Source organism: Taurulus bubalis (genome assembly GCF_910589615.1).
Source record: "Taurulus bubalis genome assembly, chromosome: 19".
NCBI lineage: Eukaryota > Metazoa > Chordata > Actinopteri > Perciformes > Cottidae > Taurulus > Taurulus bubalis.
The window spans coordinates 17,928,580-17,949,195 of record NC_136607.1 but is presented as its reverse complement, the minus strand read 5'-3'; the positions used below and the strand labels follow the sequence as shown (position 1 = coordinate 17,949,195).

The window sequence follows — 20,616 nt, the reverse complement described above, 5'->3', positions numbered from 1 at the left end:
AAATGATATTAAATGTGCTGTCTTTGTAACACAGCTTTATACGCCATGTCAATTGTTTAGCTTAAGTGATATACTGTGTAAATAAAGAAACGGACTCATTCTGAGGCTGATGAAACCTTAACTAACACACAGCGTCAAATATGTGTTTGAGTTTAGTGCTCACTGACTCCAGATGTTGGAAGCCAAGTCAATGCAGACACATTCAAATACACAGGGGAAGATTTGACTCATATCGGTTGATATAAGTGTGTTATTTCACTGTTATTCTCTTATGGTTTCAACCAAGATGGGCCGGTCATTCTGGTTATTAACTAATCTATAATTATTCTTTAATTGAACCATTAAGTAAACAGTGAAACACATGCTAGTGGCAAGAGACTGTATATGTGCAAATCAATAGAGCCTGGATGGATATATAGATAGATAGATAGATAGATAGATAGATGGATGGATGGATGGATGGATGGATGGATGGATGGATGGATGGATGGATGCCTGAAATATCCTTGTCCTCAACTGGCTTTTCTCAGTGTAGACCAACTTCAGCTGATCAATAATTTCTTCCCACCTCACTAAAAGTACTTATTAAAAGAATTGTCTAGCTGAGTGAGGCCCTCACCTTTGCTCCAAATAATGTGTAGTGTGCACAATAAGGTGTACAATATAAAATTATGTATTCATTCTGGAATATTAATCTAAAAAAAAAATACAATGAATCTCTGCAAGATTAATTGGCCATTGTTCATACGTGTCTCTGAGTACACCGTTTTTATATATTATATTTTTGTTATGTATTCATTTTAGCCTAAAGGGCCAGAGCTCACTACCCAAAAATGATTAGTTTTTCTTTCCCCCACTGAACAGTCATCGTGTTCGACCCACTCGACTATCCTCCTCCTAGAGTTCGGTGATTCTGCCATCCGCTCGTCGTCCTGTCTTCCAGTCAACCTGCGCACGTTACAAACACAGACCGATTGCTCCATCTACAATCTACAGCCATGGCAGATCCAAGAATACGGCAGCTTAAGATCAAAACCGGCATCGTAAGGAGGTATGGTTGGCTCTTTGTTCCATTTAGACGATTTAACATGTAAACAAGAAAAGCTAAATACGTACATAAGCTAGTGGTAGCGAGCTAACTAGCTTAGCCGGGGCGGACAAGCTAGCTCCGCATTGATCCGCGCGTGGAGGAACGTTTGTCCGTCTACTTTTCAACTATACCCCGGGGCTTTGGCGCGGCCCTCTGGTTGGTAAGCCGTGTTCTGGTGTTTTTTGGTTTTAATCTCTTTAAAGCATAAGGTTTTCCCCCCCAGTCTGAGCTGACGGTGGACATTTGTGGAGATGTAGGAAATAACCTGCACAGTCATGACGCAGCATGACGTACTGCTGCTGGTGTTATGGCCTGTGGTCATTAAAATACCTTCAGGTTTACTGTGACTGAGCATATCAAACGAGTATCTGACGTTTTAAACATGCACATGGTCCTTCATGGATTTGTACTAACAAATAATAATAACAAAAATCTCCAGATCAATTGTTTTCCCATCATTTTGTTGTGAGGCTTTTGTTATTGAGTATCTGGTCAATGACTTAACAGGTATTACTTTTCTTATTTATCTACATTTTTCTCTGGCCTTATTTATTGTATTAGTTTATACCTTTTAGGTAACCCAGAGGTTATATATCACCCAAGCAAACTCTCGACTAGGTCTTTGTGAAGCTTTTACATGTTTTATATTATAAGATTATTAAGATATTTGTACGTTTTGAGACCACGCATCATTAAACATTTTGACACTGTCTGCACACTGTGTGATGCCAGTGAGTGACGGTTGGATTCAAAACTTCAAGGAAGCGTGGGAAATGTGTTATTTATTTTTCAGAAACACAAATGTATATTCAGGGCAGTGTACGTCTAATCTTGTACATTCAGTATTGGTAAGCTTCTTTTTGAATGGTTTAATTTAACTGGAATCTACAGATCCTGTTTTGATCATTACTCATAATACACCAGTATCAAAGCGTGTACTATTATCTGTGTAGTAACACATGGGAAGATATTGGATTAATACAACTAATAAACAGACAACAGTGGTTAAAAGTATGGGGAATGTAGTGATTTAAATCCTGAAGAAAGCTTCTGCCAGTAGCTAAGTGAAAATGAGTTGTATTTGACCAGTAGCTCCACTTTAGATTTACTGAGACTAATTCTCAATAAAAGCTACACATAATTCCCTGAGTTGCTGCAAGAAGCAGCAACGGGGAACTTGGAGTTTGCAGTAAGAGCATGAAAAAATAAATTTATAGATAAAAAAAAAAATGATGTCCTTTCGGAGCACTTTGTCCATGTGATGCTCAATTTCTTTTTCAACTCTCCTTTTAGCTGTTTGAACAAAATGCCGGCTGTCTTTACATTTGAACAGGCAGGGAAATCTCTCTATGTGGATCGTGGAAAGTTTTTCTAGCAAGACGTTAAAAGTGGTCCAGGTCGACGGTTTTGTGTCTCTGACCAAATCAACTCTTACAGTACAAAATAGTTATGAACAGCAATTCTATTTTCTATTCAAATGCGGGCGTTGCAGCTCCATTTTCGTAATGAGTCTCAACCAAATTAACGTGAATATCGCACGACCATTGACGTTTATTGGGCATGCGGGTGCCGTTGTAAACAGGAAGTAGATTGGTTGCTTAGAAAAAAATCAGAGTATTATTGTACTCTTTAATATTTAACGGTCTAGCTTGACACTAAAGATCTCTATGTACCCAAACGGTCCAATTTTATGGAGATTTAAATTTTTCGAACAATTGGATCAACGCGCGTCTCTCACTCGTTTCCCCTGTTTCGTTGTTGTCCGCTCTCTCACTTGTAGCTCTACCGAGTGACTGGAAGTCCCTGTTGTACTGGAGAACATTTGTGCTTTTGTTCGTTTACAGTTTTTTTGTGAATTTCACAATAGTTGTGCAGAAGAAAGCCGCAAACCGGGACTTCAAATGTCGCTCTAATAACGACTTGCATCATCTGCAGGTAGGCAGTCGCAGAATTATAAAATGCTGAATTTACAGCTGATAGTAAAGACGACAAAGTCTGGAACGCCTGTACTCCTTCATGCATGTTGAATAAAGCTGCTGATGTTTGTTTTTGCCCCGACGGCGTGACGAATCGGGGACGGACACGTCGCTGCTGCCGAGATCCAATCAAGTAGCGAACACGTCATTAGACGCCATCGTTTTCAAACTAACGCGACTTCGGTGGCGTTTTCGAACGCCTCGTGTTTTTTAGGGGGGTTCTAAAATTTCGGAGTACGTGCAGACGCCAGGCGTTAACGTAGTGAAGGACGTGCGTTTTAAAAATAGAAACGGCAGTGTGGATGTGGCCTAAGACAGCCTATTAATAGAGTTGGCATCCACTCTGAGCTAAATGTGTGGGATAATGTGCTCCGTTTAGTAGTCTGTGTGATGGACTGGAGTATTTTTCGTCAATCGGGCAGGCCTCTAATTCCCTCCCGTCAGCGCTGATCGTGTAATGTGCTATCGATCGTGTTTTGATGAGGGTCAGATTACTAACCGGCTCCCCGAGGCGGCGATGATGGCGGCTGGATTTCCCATAGCGGGTAATGTGTCCAGTGTAGGGAAAACAACAGGACGATGGTGTTCTTCATCAAGCAGTGTTTCCCCCGGACTGCCGTTCTGATGTTTTTGAGGTTGAGTGTACTATCGGATACTGCAGATATTACACCCCTGTTGGCCAAAAAGGTACTATCTTGACATGGAGCCTTAATCAAGCCGTTAGGTTTAAACAAACAGACTGTCATTGCTTTCTGTCTCTTCATAATCTCCCTCTTTCGTCTCCTCTTCCCTTGCTCTCCTCCTTCCTCCCTCCTCCCTTTTCATGCATCAGAGTTAAGAGGAAACCTGCCTGCTCTTTTAGCCGGGCCTATTTCCAGTGGCTTTTTCTGCACATTCCAGTCAGTGCCTTTTCTGCCCTAGCGAGGCGGATGCCCTTAATAAAATGACAACAGTAATTTGCCTTTGTCATTCCGGTCCCAGCACCGACTACACCGTGGCTCAAAAATACAGTGCTAGAGGAGGCGGCCCGAATGTGTGTGTCGGCTGGCTCTAATTCCCTTTTTTTTTTTTTTTTTCTATTTTCCAGAGAGCTGCCTTTTCCATTACGCCCGAGGTGGCAGGTCTATTTAAAACCAGCCGCGACCCCACCCCTCATTCACACGGCGCTCCAAGTCTGGGAGAAATAAGAAATTAACATCAGGCCTGGAAAGGGGAGGAATGGACATTTTGTTATTAGACTGTCCTTCAGTTTTATTCAAATTATTCCAGCCTTCCTTCCTCCATCTTTCCCCTTCTCTTTGCCACCTTCTTTGACTCTGAACGGGTGACATCACTCACTCTGCATCACGCAGCCGAGTGGAAGGCGGGAGCTGCTATTGCATATGGTGGCTGTTTTAAAAAGCTTCTTGATGGAGCAGTATTAGAATGAGTAATTGATGTAAAATATGACGGAGTGCCGGTGGCTTCCTTGGCTAAGCGAGGAGCGCTGCAACGCGGAGGGAAGGGTCTCCAGTAATGCTGCTGATTAATGAAGGATCACTCACTTACGCACACGCAGCTGATTTTATGAAAAATTAAATTTGTGTTGTCATTGCGACAGGCAGGCGCCGCCGGAAAAAGACTATTAGTTGGGAATCATTATCAATAGCCGTATTTTCAAACTCCATTATGCCAATCAGGGTCGGAATCTGTTTAATAGATTTAGTTCCATTTGGCCCATAATTGATAAATAATCAAAATTTATCAATGTACCCGAGCCCATTTTCACTAACAATCAGGAAAAAGAGGCCCATTTACCACCTGACTTGGTCCAAATTAGGGACTAAATTGATGATCAATTAATCTCTCAAAAGGACTGTGTGTGTTGGAGGCGATGGACGTGGATAAAGGAGTCAGATAAGCACAGTGATGACATCGTGTGAGCTGCAGTGAATGATGCAGTTGACAAGGACTGCAAAATACTTTTTTTGCTGCTTGTTTACTCGGGACATAAAAATGCTGATATGCAACTTAAGTTAAAGTTTGTGCTCGATGTTTCTCGACGCTTGGACATGAAGCAATTCGGACATTTGTTTGAATAATTAATTGATAACAATTAATTCAATCATAATTCAGTTTTCTGTGCAGCAGGAAAGATGATCATCATGTGAACCGCGTCTCACTTTTTGGATATATTTTGATGAAATATATAATCAAAATAATGATTAATTAAAGTTAATGCCACTAAATTTACTGATGATATTGAATCGCCTCTGGAAATGTCTACAACAAATTAACATGAAAGTGATTTGCTATTTTTCTGCTTGATTAAAATATAAATGTAATATTTCTGAATATTGCGGTTTAACACTCAAAACTATTTGACAAACATCACGTTGAGTTTATTGTCATTTTTCACTATTTTCCGACATTGCACACACAGTGAAACGTGTCCAAAGCAAATACCAATGAATTATGTAACTAAAGAAACTGATTCCAATGCAATACCAGATTTACTCTGTAATCGAGTAGATTATTTAGTTTATTTGGTAAATTATAAAATAGTTTAAAACGTATCCTAATATATGTATAAAAGCATGTCGTACATATGAGACTGTTTGTTACATTTCATCCTTTTTTAAAGCTCAAAACACTATAAATCGTGTTTAACGATGTTTTTGACTGCACAGGTCAAGAAAAAGGCCAAGAAAAATCATCGAACGGCTGCATTTTAGATACTATTTTAGTGTAAAAGACGAGGTTTCTCCAGAAAAACAAGCATGTTGACGGTGTATTGAAAGTCTTTCCGTCAGATCTTGAAAGGCGTTTTTAAGTTCTGTATGTAGTGTTGACTTTCACACAAAGCGCAGTTTATCCACGTGGACGCCGGTATTTAGCGGCCGCGAGCAGGACTGATGTGTTCGGTTGTTCTTGAGGTGCGTATCTCGCCGCCCTGCGGGAGATGATCTTCCCCTCAGTCAGAGCGACGTCGGGGAGAACGAGGATGGATGGCCCCGTCTGTAGGAGGTGACCATCACAGCACCGCCTCATGCTTCGGCCGATATCATCCGTCTGGGTGTGTGTGTTTGCGTTCTCTGTGTCACTGCCTTTTTAACCACGAACCGCCTGCTCCTCTCTTCCTGTCGGGCAGGCTGGCGAAGGAGAAGATTTCGTACCAGACTGAGGCGAAGCAGCAGGAGGCGAAGGTCGAGCGCATGAAGGCGGAGAAAGGAGACGAATATGTCCTCAGGAAGCAGGTACGGGGTCTTTGGTGTCGTACGATCGTAGAGCTCACGGGTCGGATCAGCGCAACATTCAAAAAAGGGAGAAAATATAACTTTTCGAGATCTGTGGTCACGTTTTTTTTTGCCTCCAGAACTAATTGATGTTGTTTGATTAAAGCAGATGGTGGAAAAGGATCCAGATTATCGTTTTCTTTTGCAAGCGTCCCAAAAATTACAACCGCTCCACACAATTCAAATGATAAAAGATATAAAGAAAAAAATAAAAGACTTTTTTTATTTTTTTTTATTGACTAAAACAAATCTTGTCATTAGTAGTTTTAATGTATTTTAAGCTGCTTAGTGTAAACGGCTCATCATTCATCTCTAACATCTATTTATGATGCTGTGAAAGCATCTTCACACAACTGGATTTTATTTCTCTCCAAAACTACATTTCACGAGATTACATGAAAACGTTATAATTTACCTTCGCCCAGTGCTCATTTTCACCGAAAAGAGCCTGAACGCATCGTAATGTAACCGAACAAATGTCTTTTTACGCCTTGATTATTTATTTATAGTAAAGCTGCACACTTCATATTTAAACACACATGTCACTTTAACATACACTTACATTAACGTTTTGTTTGTCTGAGCGCTTTATCTTATACTTCATGTAATACCCACTGCACTGCTGTCGTTGATTGTTGTTTGTCTCGTCTAACGTTTATGCACCTTCCGCCAAGAAAAAATCCTTGTTTGTGTAAACATTCCTGGCAAATAAACGGTTTCTGATTAATTCATAATTTGTTGGCCAGAAGTTATTCAAACAAGTTGGCTAACGTGTTGGCTAAAAGTTGCCTTTTTAGACAACCAACAACTACATTTTACAAGATCACATGTGAACACATCATGATAATTTACCTTCGCCCAGTACTCAGTTCTCATTTTCCTTAAACGGAGCCTGAACGCATCATAATGGCACTGAACTGAACCGCCGTGCGTTGGCTGTTAGCGGTAGAGATCGGCGACTAGAAAAGCATTAAAACTGATCGCATGTTTTACTGAATATTAGCGGATAAAGATCGGCGGTAAAACTTTATTTCACACTGTGATGGTTGACGTTAAACTGTGTAGTTAATCCGAGGTTGTCGGATCGACGGCGGTTCGTTTTCCCGCGCTCTGAGGTTTTGCTCTCCCGTAGTCAGGAAGTGGATTCTATCTTCTTTCCTGTAATGAGGTCGGTCCACAGTGATAATGAAGAATTAGGTTTTGAGAGGAGAACCATTAGTGATTTTGTAATTTGCTTGATGCAGATGTAATTATATCATGTTACTTTAGAGGAGTTTGATAATTACTGACACATGCTGGTGATTTAGTGTCCCTCCTCTCCATTGTGTCTCGCTGTGCCGGCACCCTCCATCATTTATCCTGTGCACTTGAGAAGAGCAGCATCGGGTTTGAAAACGTGTATGTCGCACGTTACGTTGGCTTTATCTCTTAAGTGGAGCATCTTTACACTTCTACACGTTTCTTTTTTATAACTTTAAGATACAGAAGGAAAACACAAGGACTACGTTGGGGGTCGTCATTTACAGAAAGTCAGACCGCTTCTTACTCTCTTGGCGTCCCAGCCGGTGTGACGTGTGTCCCGCCGCACAAAATATTGTGGGTCTGAAGAGCCAGAAAAGCATGCTGCACCTGACGTACCATTTATTGGGACGTACTAAATATTAGTATTGTATTATGGGTATTTGAACGCACCCAGAGATATTACGTGTGCTAAAAATCTGCATGTTAGCATTGCGTCGTTAGCAGCGTAGCTTCACAGAGCTGCTTGGCTTCAAGGCTCCTTCACCCTTTTGTAGTTGAACATTGTCAGTTATTTGTATTTTTGTATTGGTCTTTTTCTTTCTTCTTTAATAAGACACATCTTGTTGGCATATCTATAAAAAGAGAGAAACTAAAGATCAAATTGTTGGGCATGGTCCATGAACACTGCTCCATAGAGTACTGGCTCCTGGTTGATTTTTGGATGTTTCACTTCTAGTTGTTCCGGCCAGGGTGGAACTGCGCAGCCGGCTGGCGGCGCTTCTGATTATGTTTACTGGTAGCATTAAAATTCAGTGTGCGTTTTTGTTTTGTTTGTTGATTCGCAGAGCGGCGGCTCGGAGCTGAGCAGCCGGCTTGGCTGGTGTTAAATGGGGAGATTGGGAGGCCAGATGGATTATGGTTGGAGATGAGAGGTCTGAGGCAGGATGGATTAGAGGTTTTTATTTTAATGGAATCAATACGCTGTAAGTGTCATCGTTATCCAGCGCTGATGGGATCATTCCACTGCACCGGGAGGGCGCCGTGACTTTTCTCTGTTCCAACACTCCTCTGCTTAGTCGGCCTCACCTTGTCATATCTCGACGGCCGGCCGGCTCCGCTGGTTGTCTTTCGGCGTGTCAGTTAGTCCGCCGGCCCGCCTCGCGTCCGAGTTCACCCGGCTGCCTGTTGGTGTGCACGGCCGTGTAATGCACATGTGTGCGACGGCGTCCGTGTTTTGACTCTGCTGCTCGGTGAGGAAGCATCTGTCAGTGAGTGAGTGTGTCTGACAGCGTTAGCCAAACGCTCTCTGCTCTTTAGGGGTGCCAGCTGGGGGAATTCCACAGCAGCCCCTCCCCCCCGGGCCGTAACACAGTCTCACTCCAGGCGTAGTAATACCGCTTTACGCCTGATCACGGTTGCCCTCGGTTCCGGGAGTTTTCTTCATTCATCCAGGTGTGTCAGTCAGATCGCGGCCCGACTCCCCGCACGATCGATAACTCAATAACATATTTCATACCGCCGGCGTTCACCGCAGCAGAGAGCGTGCGGGACACCCATGCACGCTAGTGCCAGAAGCGACGGCTACGACGACATGCGGCGAATGAATATGCCCGCTTGGCTTCATGCTCCATGCTTGTTTTTGTGATGAAAGTCTTATTAACACACGTGGCGATGTGGTTTCAGATCGAGGTTCTGCAGGAGTCCCACATGATGGTCCCGGACTGCCACCGCCGTCTGACCGCCGCACACGGAGACCTGCAACAGTTATTAGTGAGTAACCCTTCCCAACAGGACAAATCCGTACTGATGAGACTCTCTCCCTTCACGCTGTTACAGATGTACGGCCTTGTTGAAAACACGTGGCGTCATTGTATTTGTGAGATGATGGAGACGCATGACAACAATAACTGCCATCGAGCAGTGCACCTGTTGTATATCTCAAAGTACCCAAATCTGATCTGGAGCTAAACCGGTCCCACGGCTCATTTTGAAAGCAGGAGAAAGTGGACATTGCTCAATATTTGGCAGCTTTTTTTTAAAGTAAAGCTGCGTTATTTCATAACTTTTTGTCCAGTTGTGTCATATTACTGTCTTTTAGTGGCGGCTAACGCGTCGGCTAGCCGTTGTCTTTTTAGATCACCAACAACTAAATTTTACGAGATTGCATGTGAACACATCATGATAATTTACCTTCCCCCAGTACTCATTTTCCCTAAATGGAGCCTGAACGCATCATAATGGAACTGAACCTTTAGGCCGTTAGCGGTAGACATCGGCGACTAGAAAGTCCTGATCGCATATTTTACTGAATATTGGCGAATAAAGCTGGTCAGTAAAACTATATTTCACACTGTGATGATTAACATTAAACTCTGTAATTGATCCGCGGTTCTCATGAGGGAGGATCCACTCACTGATGTAAACCGTGCTTCAAAATCATAACCATAACATACATTTTAAGCCATACCACGAGGAATTATGGGAAAATGCTTCTCTTTTTTTTCTCTCGGTGTGATTTCAATGAACTGCTCCAAGTATCACACGTCGCACCAATTAAGAGTATTTGGGTGCCTCGGCGCCCAGCGTGCGTCTCGTCCCTTCAGGGCTCAAGTTGATATGCCGAGGAAGCAAACCTAAGCGTGCGCGTCTCGGGGTCATCTCAATTAATGCGGAGCAACAGTCGGGCAGCTGGAGGCGTGAGCGCTGCACGGCAGGCAGAGGGAGCTAACCTGGAATTAGCAACCTTCCCCCGATCGCTCATCCTCAGACACGCGGAAAGGGAAGGTGCAACTGCTACATTTAGATTTTTACGTGACCTCAGGATTTAAGTTTTTTTTTTTGTTTTTTTTTTACGGCGCCAAAATAAAGTTGAGGAGGGTTGTGGAGTCATTCTTAAGTTGCCGTAATTCCTCTCTCGTGTGTGTGTAGGAGATGGCGACGTTGTTCTAAAATGGCAATAAAAGTGTGTGTCTGTTTGTGTCTTTCCAGGAAGCAGAAGCGGATTTGGCCGAATCAGAGGAGTACATAGAGGCTAAAAACATGTTGGACTCAGTGAAGCTTGAAGGATGATTTCTGATCTGTTTTCTGTTCTCACTGTGAGATTCACTTGCTTCTTTAAATGTCCATTCCTTTCGTCAGGCCCTGTTTGGAAACCGCCGAGGGCGAACTGAATCCATTCTCTGTTCTTGATGTGATTATTTTCTACTGTTTACCGTTAACGTGCCACCACGTTTGATCATGCTCCTCCTGTGTGGAAAATATATAAACAATCCCACAAGCGCCCGATAAAACATTCAGGTTATCACAGCGGAGGATTCAAGGTTTTTTTCTTTATTTATTTTGTATTCGTCATACTTATACTCAATCTGGACTCAAACACACAATTAAACACACACACATTTGTCTTCATGACATCACTTTTAATGCTGTGGGTCCACTTCTGGATTGATTTGAAGTAGCAAGCCTGTTGTAAACCGTAAAAAAAAACCAAAAAAACACTAATCCAATCCATAAAGTGACAGTTTACCTTTAATACTTATCCGAATGATTTTTGCATTCCTTTTTATATTCATATTAAAGGCTTGAGCCTGCAGGACGTTTATTGGCTCTTGATGATGACGATGCATCCGAGAATAATTAACCAAAGCTGCAAGTAACAAATATATTCATACTTTTTTGTGAAATGTCAGAAAGGAAAAAGGTAAAAAAGTGTCCTTAACTTGTGTCTATTCAATTTACAGCATGTAAAACAACAAATAATCATATTTGAGAGACTTTTTTTTTTCTTTTTTCTTTTGGGGTCGTTATCAAAATTGTTTGAATGTAATTTTCTTTCTATTCGATGAATAAACTGATGGTTTCTGCGCTTAACTGATGGATTTAATTGCACAGTGTCTTGTTAAGAGCAGTGGAATGGAAGCAGGCAATAAAGAGGGATGACTTTTGGGGTAAAAACCTGTCAGAATAAAAGACAAATGTCAGTTATGGGAACAATAAAACAGGCAGTTATACATCTATTATCCAAATGGCCTTAAAAATAACGACACCTCGCATTAATAAGGCCGAGTGAGTCCTTCCTAAATAGTCATACTAATAAATGAACTCAATTGCCAGACAAATTAAGGTTACATTTGACTTGATCCTTATTTTACAGATTTCGATTATTATCGGGATCACCCCAAAGTCTCATTAGCGCCCTAATGAGGCGCTGCTACTGCGTGACATCCAGCCCGCTCCGTCTCGTTAAGGAAATCGCTCTTCAATGCTGATTATTTTATTTGGAGGTATAATTATATTTATTTCGGATAAATCACGGGCCTAATCGAGTCCGTGCAGGCGGGGGCAGCGGCGCTAATTGCGGCATGAGATGCGGCGGCGGGGCCGCTACATCTGACCTGAGGACCCCCGAGCGCGCGGTGGCTGCTGGGTAACAAGTGTACACACACACACACACACACACACACACACACACACACACACACACACACACTCTCCTGTGTCCAAGGAGAAGGATAGGGAAGTATTATCAGCGCAATTTAACCTGAGCTACCAAAATAAAAGCTCTCACGAGGCCCTTTTTCAGGCAGTTATATTTATTATGCAATTAGATTTTTATTAGGCGGCTAATGCGTGAAGTTTAAAGCATTTTAATGTTTAATTGGAGGATGCGGAAGTGCATCTTGTTTCATAAACTGATGTTTCTATATAAGGTCTTAATCTGAGTCTCTATAATATGAATGTGTCGGATAAATTAATAGTTAAAAGCACAATTGTCTCAATCTGAAATGTTTTGGACAAAAACACTCAAGTGTAAGTACTTCATAATTCTACTTGCATTAAGTAACTATTACTCATTAGCTCATTTAAAGTACATACATGACTAAAACTAGCTGCTGCCACCTCTCTGCTTTAAGACTGTGAACTCGTCTGCTGTGAATGATCAGAGAAACCAATGTGGGCTTTCTGGAATGAGCTCTAAATGGAGGAAGTGGCCTGTGTGTAACCTCTGAGAGGCTGACCTGACACTTCCAATCTAACAATGAGAGAATAATGAGAGGATGGACCTGCATTGGCTCAACTGCTGCATATATAACTGAGGTTTATAGTGGGCTTTACTTAAGTCATCTTATGGCACTTTTACTGCACAATCCAGTGGACAATATTCAAATAATGTACTTTTTACAAGGCTACTTTGCAGATGAATATGTAAATACCTTATAATCATATGACATTCACTTTAAATGCTAAAATGATGATGCATCAGTATGATAATCCAAATATAGGCACTAGATTATATACAATATATTAAGAGTTTATTGATATTAAATATAGGCTTTAACTACGGGGAATATTGACGGCACGAGTTCTTATTTATGACGTGGGCACCTCCAGTCGTCCGAATGGAACCAAGGCGGAAGTAGAGGCCGGGATGCGTTATTGCGCGCGCACCCGCGTGAGCACGTCGTCGTCCTTTTCTGCCACTATAGTTTGTGCACGTTAAAGTTGATCTCCTGCTCAACACATGAGTTATCATGAGCTGCTGCTCCTGCATGATCCCTCCATGACTGTCACCAAATCAGCTGCAGAAACAAGAATCTCATTTGTTAAAGTGGGGCGCGTGCAGATGGAAGATCGATTGTTTTTTTTCTCCTCAGAAATCTGTAATTGAGTGAATAGAGAGGCGGATCAGAGGGGAGGAAAGGAGAAAGAGAACAACACAAAACCAGCCGGGCCTTGTGGTGCTTTTGGAGATGTTGCACTGTAAAACCAAGAGGTTAGAGGTTCGAGTCCCGCCTGATACCAAACTGTGCAGTCAAACACGTGGATATCTGGAGGTAAAAGAAAGCCTCGGAGGCTTCAACCTTGATACGCCGTTCACATTACAGCACCACACACTCATATGTTGTTGTTTTTTTTCTTTATTAAAAGTCACTCATCTCCACGGCGCGTGAAAGCGTCTACTTTCCGCACAGATGCACCGCATTAACTTGCAGGGGGCGAATTTGTTTGTCTATTTTTATTTATGTCATGGATGAGATGGATGTCAGCGCGTTAGTGGAGAGATGTAGCGAACTGCGCGCGGCTCCTTGTTTACCCTAATTACAGCCGCAGCAAGTCAGCAGAACCAGGACCTTCAACACACACACACACACACACACACACACACACACACACACACACACACACACACACACACACACACACACACACACACACACACAAAAACAATCTATTGGCATTATTAAGTGAAATGATGCACTTTAATTAGTTGAACTATAATACGTTGCATCTATAACAACTTCCAAATTGGGTCACATTACACAAATAATAACTTGTGTTTAAGTCTCCAATGCATTGAAGACATTTATTCATATTCCACGTTTGAATAAAGCATGAAATATATTGCAAGATTCAATCCAACTAAATAAATTGTTTAACAGGCAGCAGCAAGCAAAACAAAGTGTTTATTTTTTTTAGGAAAGAAAAGCTTATTCACCATGACACAATTATTATAGTGCAGCTTTTTTCTGGGCTTGTAAATATTAAACTACATATTATTATTATTTTATTTTTTCCCACCCTTTCCCTCTCTGTCTCTGTTTTGGGGTTAAATATGACCCGCTGCCACGAGAGGACTCGCGCACTTGTGTTTGCACAGCCATAAACGCGCGGAGCTGTCGGAGGCTCGTAAAGTGAAGCGCGCAGTCCATCATCCCGCTATGTGACGACATTAAATGATCCTTTATGGGCTCTCAGCTGCTGCCGCGGGAATAAACACCACATTGTGTCGCTGATTATTACTGCGAATAACACAAGGCAACGCCTTTGTAATTATGTTGAATAAATACGTTAATATGTACGAAAAGAAATGGAATATTTAGAAATAACGACGCTTATTTCAAGCCTGAAATCCAGTCCAGCTTCAAAACAAAAATACAAAGTAAAAAACATGGAGAGACATATCTTCTTCTTCTCCTTTTTTGCCAGAAATACGCCGACAATCCACATCTCCTCCTCGTCCGCGGTGCGTCCGAGAATAGGCTCCCCCCGCCTCGCGCCTCGTGCCTCGCGCTCCGTCCGTCCGTCCCCTCCCGGCCTGCCCCCTCGTGCCACCAGATTGCAGACAAATAAAAGACGAGCGGAGAGGCGAGTGAAGCTGCATGGATGAAGAAGAAAAAGAAGAAGAAGAAGCTCGTTCACGCTCGGACGCTTCCTTTGTGCCAATTCTTTTTTTTTGTGTATTTTTTTCTTCTTTTTGGCACATAATAAATTACCAAAAAAAACCTGCTCGCTCACAAAACGTCCCGACATCTGTCTGAAGCGTGTCTGATTAAGGTTTGTCCTTAAATATTTAGGCAGGCTGTCGCGCGCGTGTGTGTGTGTGTATGTGTATTTGTGTGCTAATTGAGTCTAATGGTGGTTTGTTCAGTGATAAAAGGAGCTCCTTACTTCTTTTCCTGGTCTCATGGAGAATAAATAATTTAGATTTAAAGGCCTCCTCCTCCTGTTGCAAATTCGGTCTCCTTTTGTGTGTGTGTATCAAAGCATTCACAGCTCATGTTGAACTCCCTCCACTTTCCGCCGAATTAATTCGCTCACACATCATTTGTACCAAGTCCCTCCCTTCTTGACAGTTGGGCCTAAATACTAGTAAATCACCTCTAATAACACTGATCCGATGTGTGGAATAAAGGCGAATAGATTCGGCACTAATTACATAAAAGCCTAATGGCCTTGAACATGAGAGCCTAGTTAGAATTATATAAAGTTTGTTGTCTGGCTGACTGGGAAATCATATTAGAGGAGGTTCACTTGGTCTCCAAGAGGCATTTAGTGTCTTTAAAGAGGTCGACAATATCATCATGGAGACAAAAAAAAGAATATAAGCTTCACATTATGGACTCAAGTTCATATTGAAGGTGTTAATGCAGCCTTCCTCCTCATGTATGCATTAACTCCCATATATTCGTGTCCTATTATGTACAAAATAAATAAAGAAGAATTTAAAAAAAAGAAAAGAGAGCAGCATGCACAATTAAACAAACATTGTGGTGATCCAACATTTCTTGAACGGGTCGAAAGCTCTCACACAGATATTAAATCAGGTTATTTTATTGGATGTAATTTGGAGGAGAAATCAAAGCCAATTACAGGAATGAGGAGGAATGAACTTGTGGATGTGAGAGGATGGAGGAGGAGGAAGAGGAGGAGGAGGAGGAAGGGCTCTCGGGCTAAAGCTGACATACCTCAGGCTTCAGCTGTGATTGGTTCTCGTTTGGAGAAGCTCATGGGTTCATTCCGCTGTTAAGCGCCTCCCCATTTCTCTAAACTACATTATAATGCAACGAACCTCCCTTTTAACCACAAACCGAATTTGCTTTCATTTAGTCTATATATATTTCTTAAATAGGTTAAAGGCATAGAGATATTTTTTTTTAGTTGGGAATAGCACTTTCGCCCTGGAGCGGTGCGCAATGCTTTCTCATGCCGACCTCCTGGATGCTCGCCTCGGTGAGTTATCATCACCAAACTCCGGTCTTCAACTCTACTGTAAGCTGGAGGCACTTCTAATCCTTAAATCAAGCTCTGAATGTTGTCAATTTGCTTCTTATTTCCTCTTAATGTGACCGAAGTGAGCCAAACTGGCTTAATTCATTGGGAAAGTAATTATTATTATTACATTACCGCGTAATTTGATTTAACAATTTCCTAAAATATCGGTGCGATGGAATTGAATTAAGAGTATTTAAGGAGCAGATTGTAATGTGCATGCTGTGGTTGTCTCTCTTTTCAAGAACTGCACGCGCTGATTGCTGTTTTTTTTTATTTTATATTTCAGCATCTGTGTTTTAAATCTGGTTTTAATGCATACGCATCTTTTTTTTCTTCTATTGCAGCAAATATGAATGCTTTGCATGATAAGTATATTTCCCTAACCATGTGTTTCTTTTTCCTCTCAGAGAAACGTGTTTACTGTTCAAAAAAATACAATTTAAAAAAAAAGGTCTCACCCGCTGTGGTTTGTGTGCAGGGATGAAGGACGCCGCGGCGGAGCTGCTGGGCCATCGGGAGGCTCTGAAGTGCCGGCTCGGCGGCGGGCCCGACCCGGGACACTCCGGAGGAGAGCTCGGCCCGGACGGCGTGGAAGGATCCACGATGCTGCCGGGCGACGACATCAGCGGCGGAGGAGGAGGAGGTGGAGGATCCAACGCGGTGCAGGTGAACAGCAAAGAGCAGGAGAAGCAGAACAACAACAACAACAACAACAACAACAGCAACAGCAACAGCAGCAGCAGCAGCAGCCAGTCCGGAGGAGGCCAGCAGAGCCAGAGCCAGAAGCAGAAGCGGCACCGGACGCGCTTCACCCCGGCGCAGCTCAACGAGCTGGAGCGCAGCTTCGCCAAGACGCACTACCCGGACATCTTCATGCGCGAGGAGCTGGCGCTGAGGATCGGCCTCACGGAGTCCCGAGTGCAGGTACACACGGCCGGCTGCAGCGGGCTGCACAGCGGGGACGCGGAGAGGAGGTCACGGGGATAAAAAACATGTGATCATCTAAACAGTGTCAAATGCACGAGACAGGAGCTCCGAATACATCCGCGTATCAATAGAAGACCTGCGTTATTGTCATAAATATAGAGATTAAATCCCACCGGACTTTTTTTTATTCTTTATTTTATGTCTTATCGTGTTCACTTCTTGAACATGTCTACATTTTTTCAAATTACTGTTTACATTCGAAACGCACCCTCGAAAATTATGAATTTCTCATAAATAATCAAAGCCAATTTGCTTTAAAAAATTAAACAACTTGCCATTCTTTTTTTTGAATGGCTGTAAAATGAAATATTCTGATTTCAGCCGTCGGTGTTGGGATTTTATGAACTACAAGTATTTTATTTTAATTTAAGTAGCCTAAAATAATATCTAATGTTGTCTTAATATAAGTTATTTCAATTTATTTCAATAGAAGTTATTTCAACTCCAATTAACTTCCGGTTACACTGAGATAATAATCCAGCCTACAACATAAAACACACAACTATTAATATACAAAACACACACATGTTCATTATATCCAACAATTGTACTCACACAAAAAAAAAACTACAACATCTGCATTTTTAAAACATTTTGGTTATTACATGAAGTCAGGTTATTTTTAAGAAATATCTTTAAACGTGAGCCAACAACCAGCAAAGAGTGTGTGTGTGTGTGTGTGTGTGTGTGTGTGTGTGTGTGTGTGTGTGTGTGTGTGTGTGTGTGTGTGTGTGTTTGTTTTGAAAGTGAGAGTCTTTCCCAAGGGCAGTGCCAGTGGATTTGAGATTCAAACCTGCGGATTAACACACACACACACACACACACACACACACACACACACACACACACACACACACACACACACACACACACACACACACACACACACACACACACAGTCAACATGACAGCAGTTATTACCGCCTCGTTACTTTAGTTACAACACATCCTGTTGTCGTCCTCTCACTTCACGAGATTTCATCTTTTAAAAAAGAAGAAGAAAAAGCTTATTATATAATATTATATTTAACTGAAGAAATTTAACTGCAGAAACTTTTTACAGAAATATGTTTTTATTTCTGGTTATTTTATTCAGAATTGCCCCGACTGCGTCCATCTGGTGTAAAATTATCCAAATGATGATTCCATCTTAATTACTCCCCTTCAGATAAAACACACTGTGTGTGTGTGCGTGTGTGTGTGTGTGTGTGTGTGTCCTCAATGACTTCTATAGTCTGCAGATAAAATATCCACCACATTAGGGACCTTCGCCTTATTAACTACAGCAAATGTGAAGCGCTCACACGTGAAATAAAACCCCCAATAGTCATTAATATTAATAGTATTATTATTATTATTGCATGGGTGTATTTGTCCATATAATAAGAATTGGTGAAATGACGCTCCTCTGCTGGCCTGAGAGGAAGAAGCCGGTCCTTCGACGTCTTAATGCCGCGTGCACGCGCGGAGGAAGCACTCTGTCTTTATATTTTTTTGAGAAATTGCGTTTTCTTTCTCCTGAAGTGTAATGCATTTCAGGCCGGATTTCACGGCTGGCTACGTGGAGAGAAAACACGGGGGAGTGAGATTGTCCCGTTCTTATTACTGCGCCTCCACTTCCTCAAGCAAATCTTCACATTAATCATAGAGACGCGCGCGCGTACAGCCAGCCCTCCATATAGAGCTCAAGCACCACAGTGTGTGTGTGTGTGTGTGTGTGTGTGTGTGTGTGTGTGTGTGTGTGTGTGTGTCACACCGGGCTCTTCATTACTGGACTGCGTGGCGTTCAATGGCTCCAAACCATCATTTGGATTCAAAATAGGTTGTTTTTAAATATGTATTTTGCACCAAAATAAAGCCACAAACTTAATGTACACATGTATGCAAAATCGAAATAATTACACATAAAACTACACATGAAAATGCGGATTTATTGAGGCAAAATGGGGGGAAAAAACAGTTTCAAATGGTTGCCACTGTTTGCCATTTTAAATATAAATGTGCTATAAGAGGCTGGAAGCTTATTGAACGTGTTTTTTAAATTAATTTGTACCCATTTATTTGTGTTAATTGGAGCCTTTAATATATAAATGATACCAATGTAAATTGCACGTTGTTAAAGCTGAAAGATCCAGAACAAACAAACATAAATCTGTGTTTTTCTGCAGCAGATTTATGGCTGGTGGTTCACATCATCATCATCATCATCATCATCATGACCCCAGCCCGATGTCACAACCTTCTCTTTCCCTTTATGTGCCCTCATCTCTGACAACATGACCCCTGCAGACGCACCATCACACCCGCTGCTCCAATAACTCATTGCCGCCTCTGTCCCGCGTGCAGGTCTGGTTCCAGAACCGACGCGCCAAGTGGAAGAAGCGCAAGAAGACCACCAACGTCTTCCGCTCCCCGGGGAGCCTGCTGCCGACGCACCACCACGGCCTGTCCCAGTTCCCGTCCGCGGCGGCGGCGGCCGCGGCCATGGGCGACAGCCTCTGCTCCTTCCACGCCAACGACACCCGCTGGGCCACGGCGGGGATGCCCGGTGTGTCGCAGCTGCAGCTGCCGCCGTCTCTGGGCCGCCAGCAGGCCATGGCGCAGTCGCTGTCGCAGTGCAGCCTGGGCGCCGGGCAGCCGCACAACTCCATGAGTCTGGCCAACATGTCGAACGGCTCCGGGCTGCAGTCGCACCTCTACCAGCCCACTTTCCCCGGGATGGTGCAGGCGTCCCTGGGCCAGAGCAACATGACGCACTCGCCGCAGCTGTGCAGCTCCCCGGAGAGTGAGGTGTGGAGAGGGACAAGCATCGCGTCGCTGCGCCGCAAGGCGCTGGAGCACACAGTATCCATGAGCTTCACCTAGTGGGCTCACGAGGAGGGCTTTTTCTTTCTTCTGCATTCACTTCTTCTTCTTCTTCTTCTTCTTCTTCTTCTTCTTCTTCTTCTTCTTCTTCTTCTTCTTCTTCTTCTTCTTCTTCTTCTTCTTCTTCTTCTTCTTCTTCTTCTTCTTCTTCTTCTTCTTCTTCTTCTTCTTCTTCTTCTTCTTCTTCTTCTTCTTCTTCTTCTTCTTCTTCTTCTTCTTCTTCTTCTTCTTCTTCTTCTTCTTCATCCGATCCATCCGCGCCGGGAGAAATACAACCAGGATACTTCATCAAATAACAAATCGCAGAACACATCTGGTTTTTGTTTTTTCTCTCTCCACAAATCACAAAGAGAGGACACTGAAGCATCCACTGGTTCTGTTTTAAGATATAACTTATTATTTCGCATGCGGCAACTATTTATTTATTCATCTATTTAAATTATTTATTTAATAACTTATTATTCGGCACATGCGGCCCTCGCCTTTTCTGTAAGACATTTGCTTGGTGACTGACTTATTTATTTTTTGAAGACAAATTCTGGGGATACTTTGAAATACAACAACTCGGTTGTGATGCCTTTGTTTCCAACTGCGGCACAGCACGCGCCTCTAAAAGGGGAGTTGGACA

General features: G+C 42.6%; 2 protein-coding genes across 3 annotated transcripts; both read left to right on the top strand.

The window, feature by feature from the left end:
• The first annotated feature begins 948 nt into the window (after window positions 1–948).
• tbca (tubulin cofactor a) lies at window positions 949–11,453 on the top strand. The gene is made up of 4 exons (XM_079234784.1): window positions 949–1,051; window positions 6,197–6,302; window positions 9,267–9,353; window positions 10,572–11,453. The coding sequence occupies exons 1-4, from the start codon at window positions 999–1,001 to the stop codon at window positions 10,650–10,652; spliced, it is 327 nt and encodes a 108-aa protein (XP_079090910.1). The 5' UTR covers window positions 949–998; the 3' UTR covers window positions 10,653–11,453.
• A 4,604-nt stretch (window positions 11,454–16,057) lies between these two features.
• Window positions 16,058–19,988, top strand: otpa (orthopedia homeobox a; the record flags this gene model as incomplete). 2 transcript variants are annotated; one of them, XM_079235707.1, is made up of 3 exons in its annotated part: window positions 16,058–16,094; window positions 16,615–17,060; window positions 19,470–19,988. In XM_079235707.1, the coding sequence occupies 3 exons, from the start codon at window positions 16,058–16,060 to the stop codon at window positions 19,986–19,988; spliced, it is 1,002 nt and encodes a 333-aa protein (XP_079091833.1). The 2 variants fall into 2 exon arrangements, with proteins under 2 accessions (XP_079091833.1, XP_079091832.1); XM_079235706.1 differs by having other exon boundaries at window positions 16,058–16,133.
• Window positions 19,989–20,616: the final 628 nt, after the last annotated feature.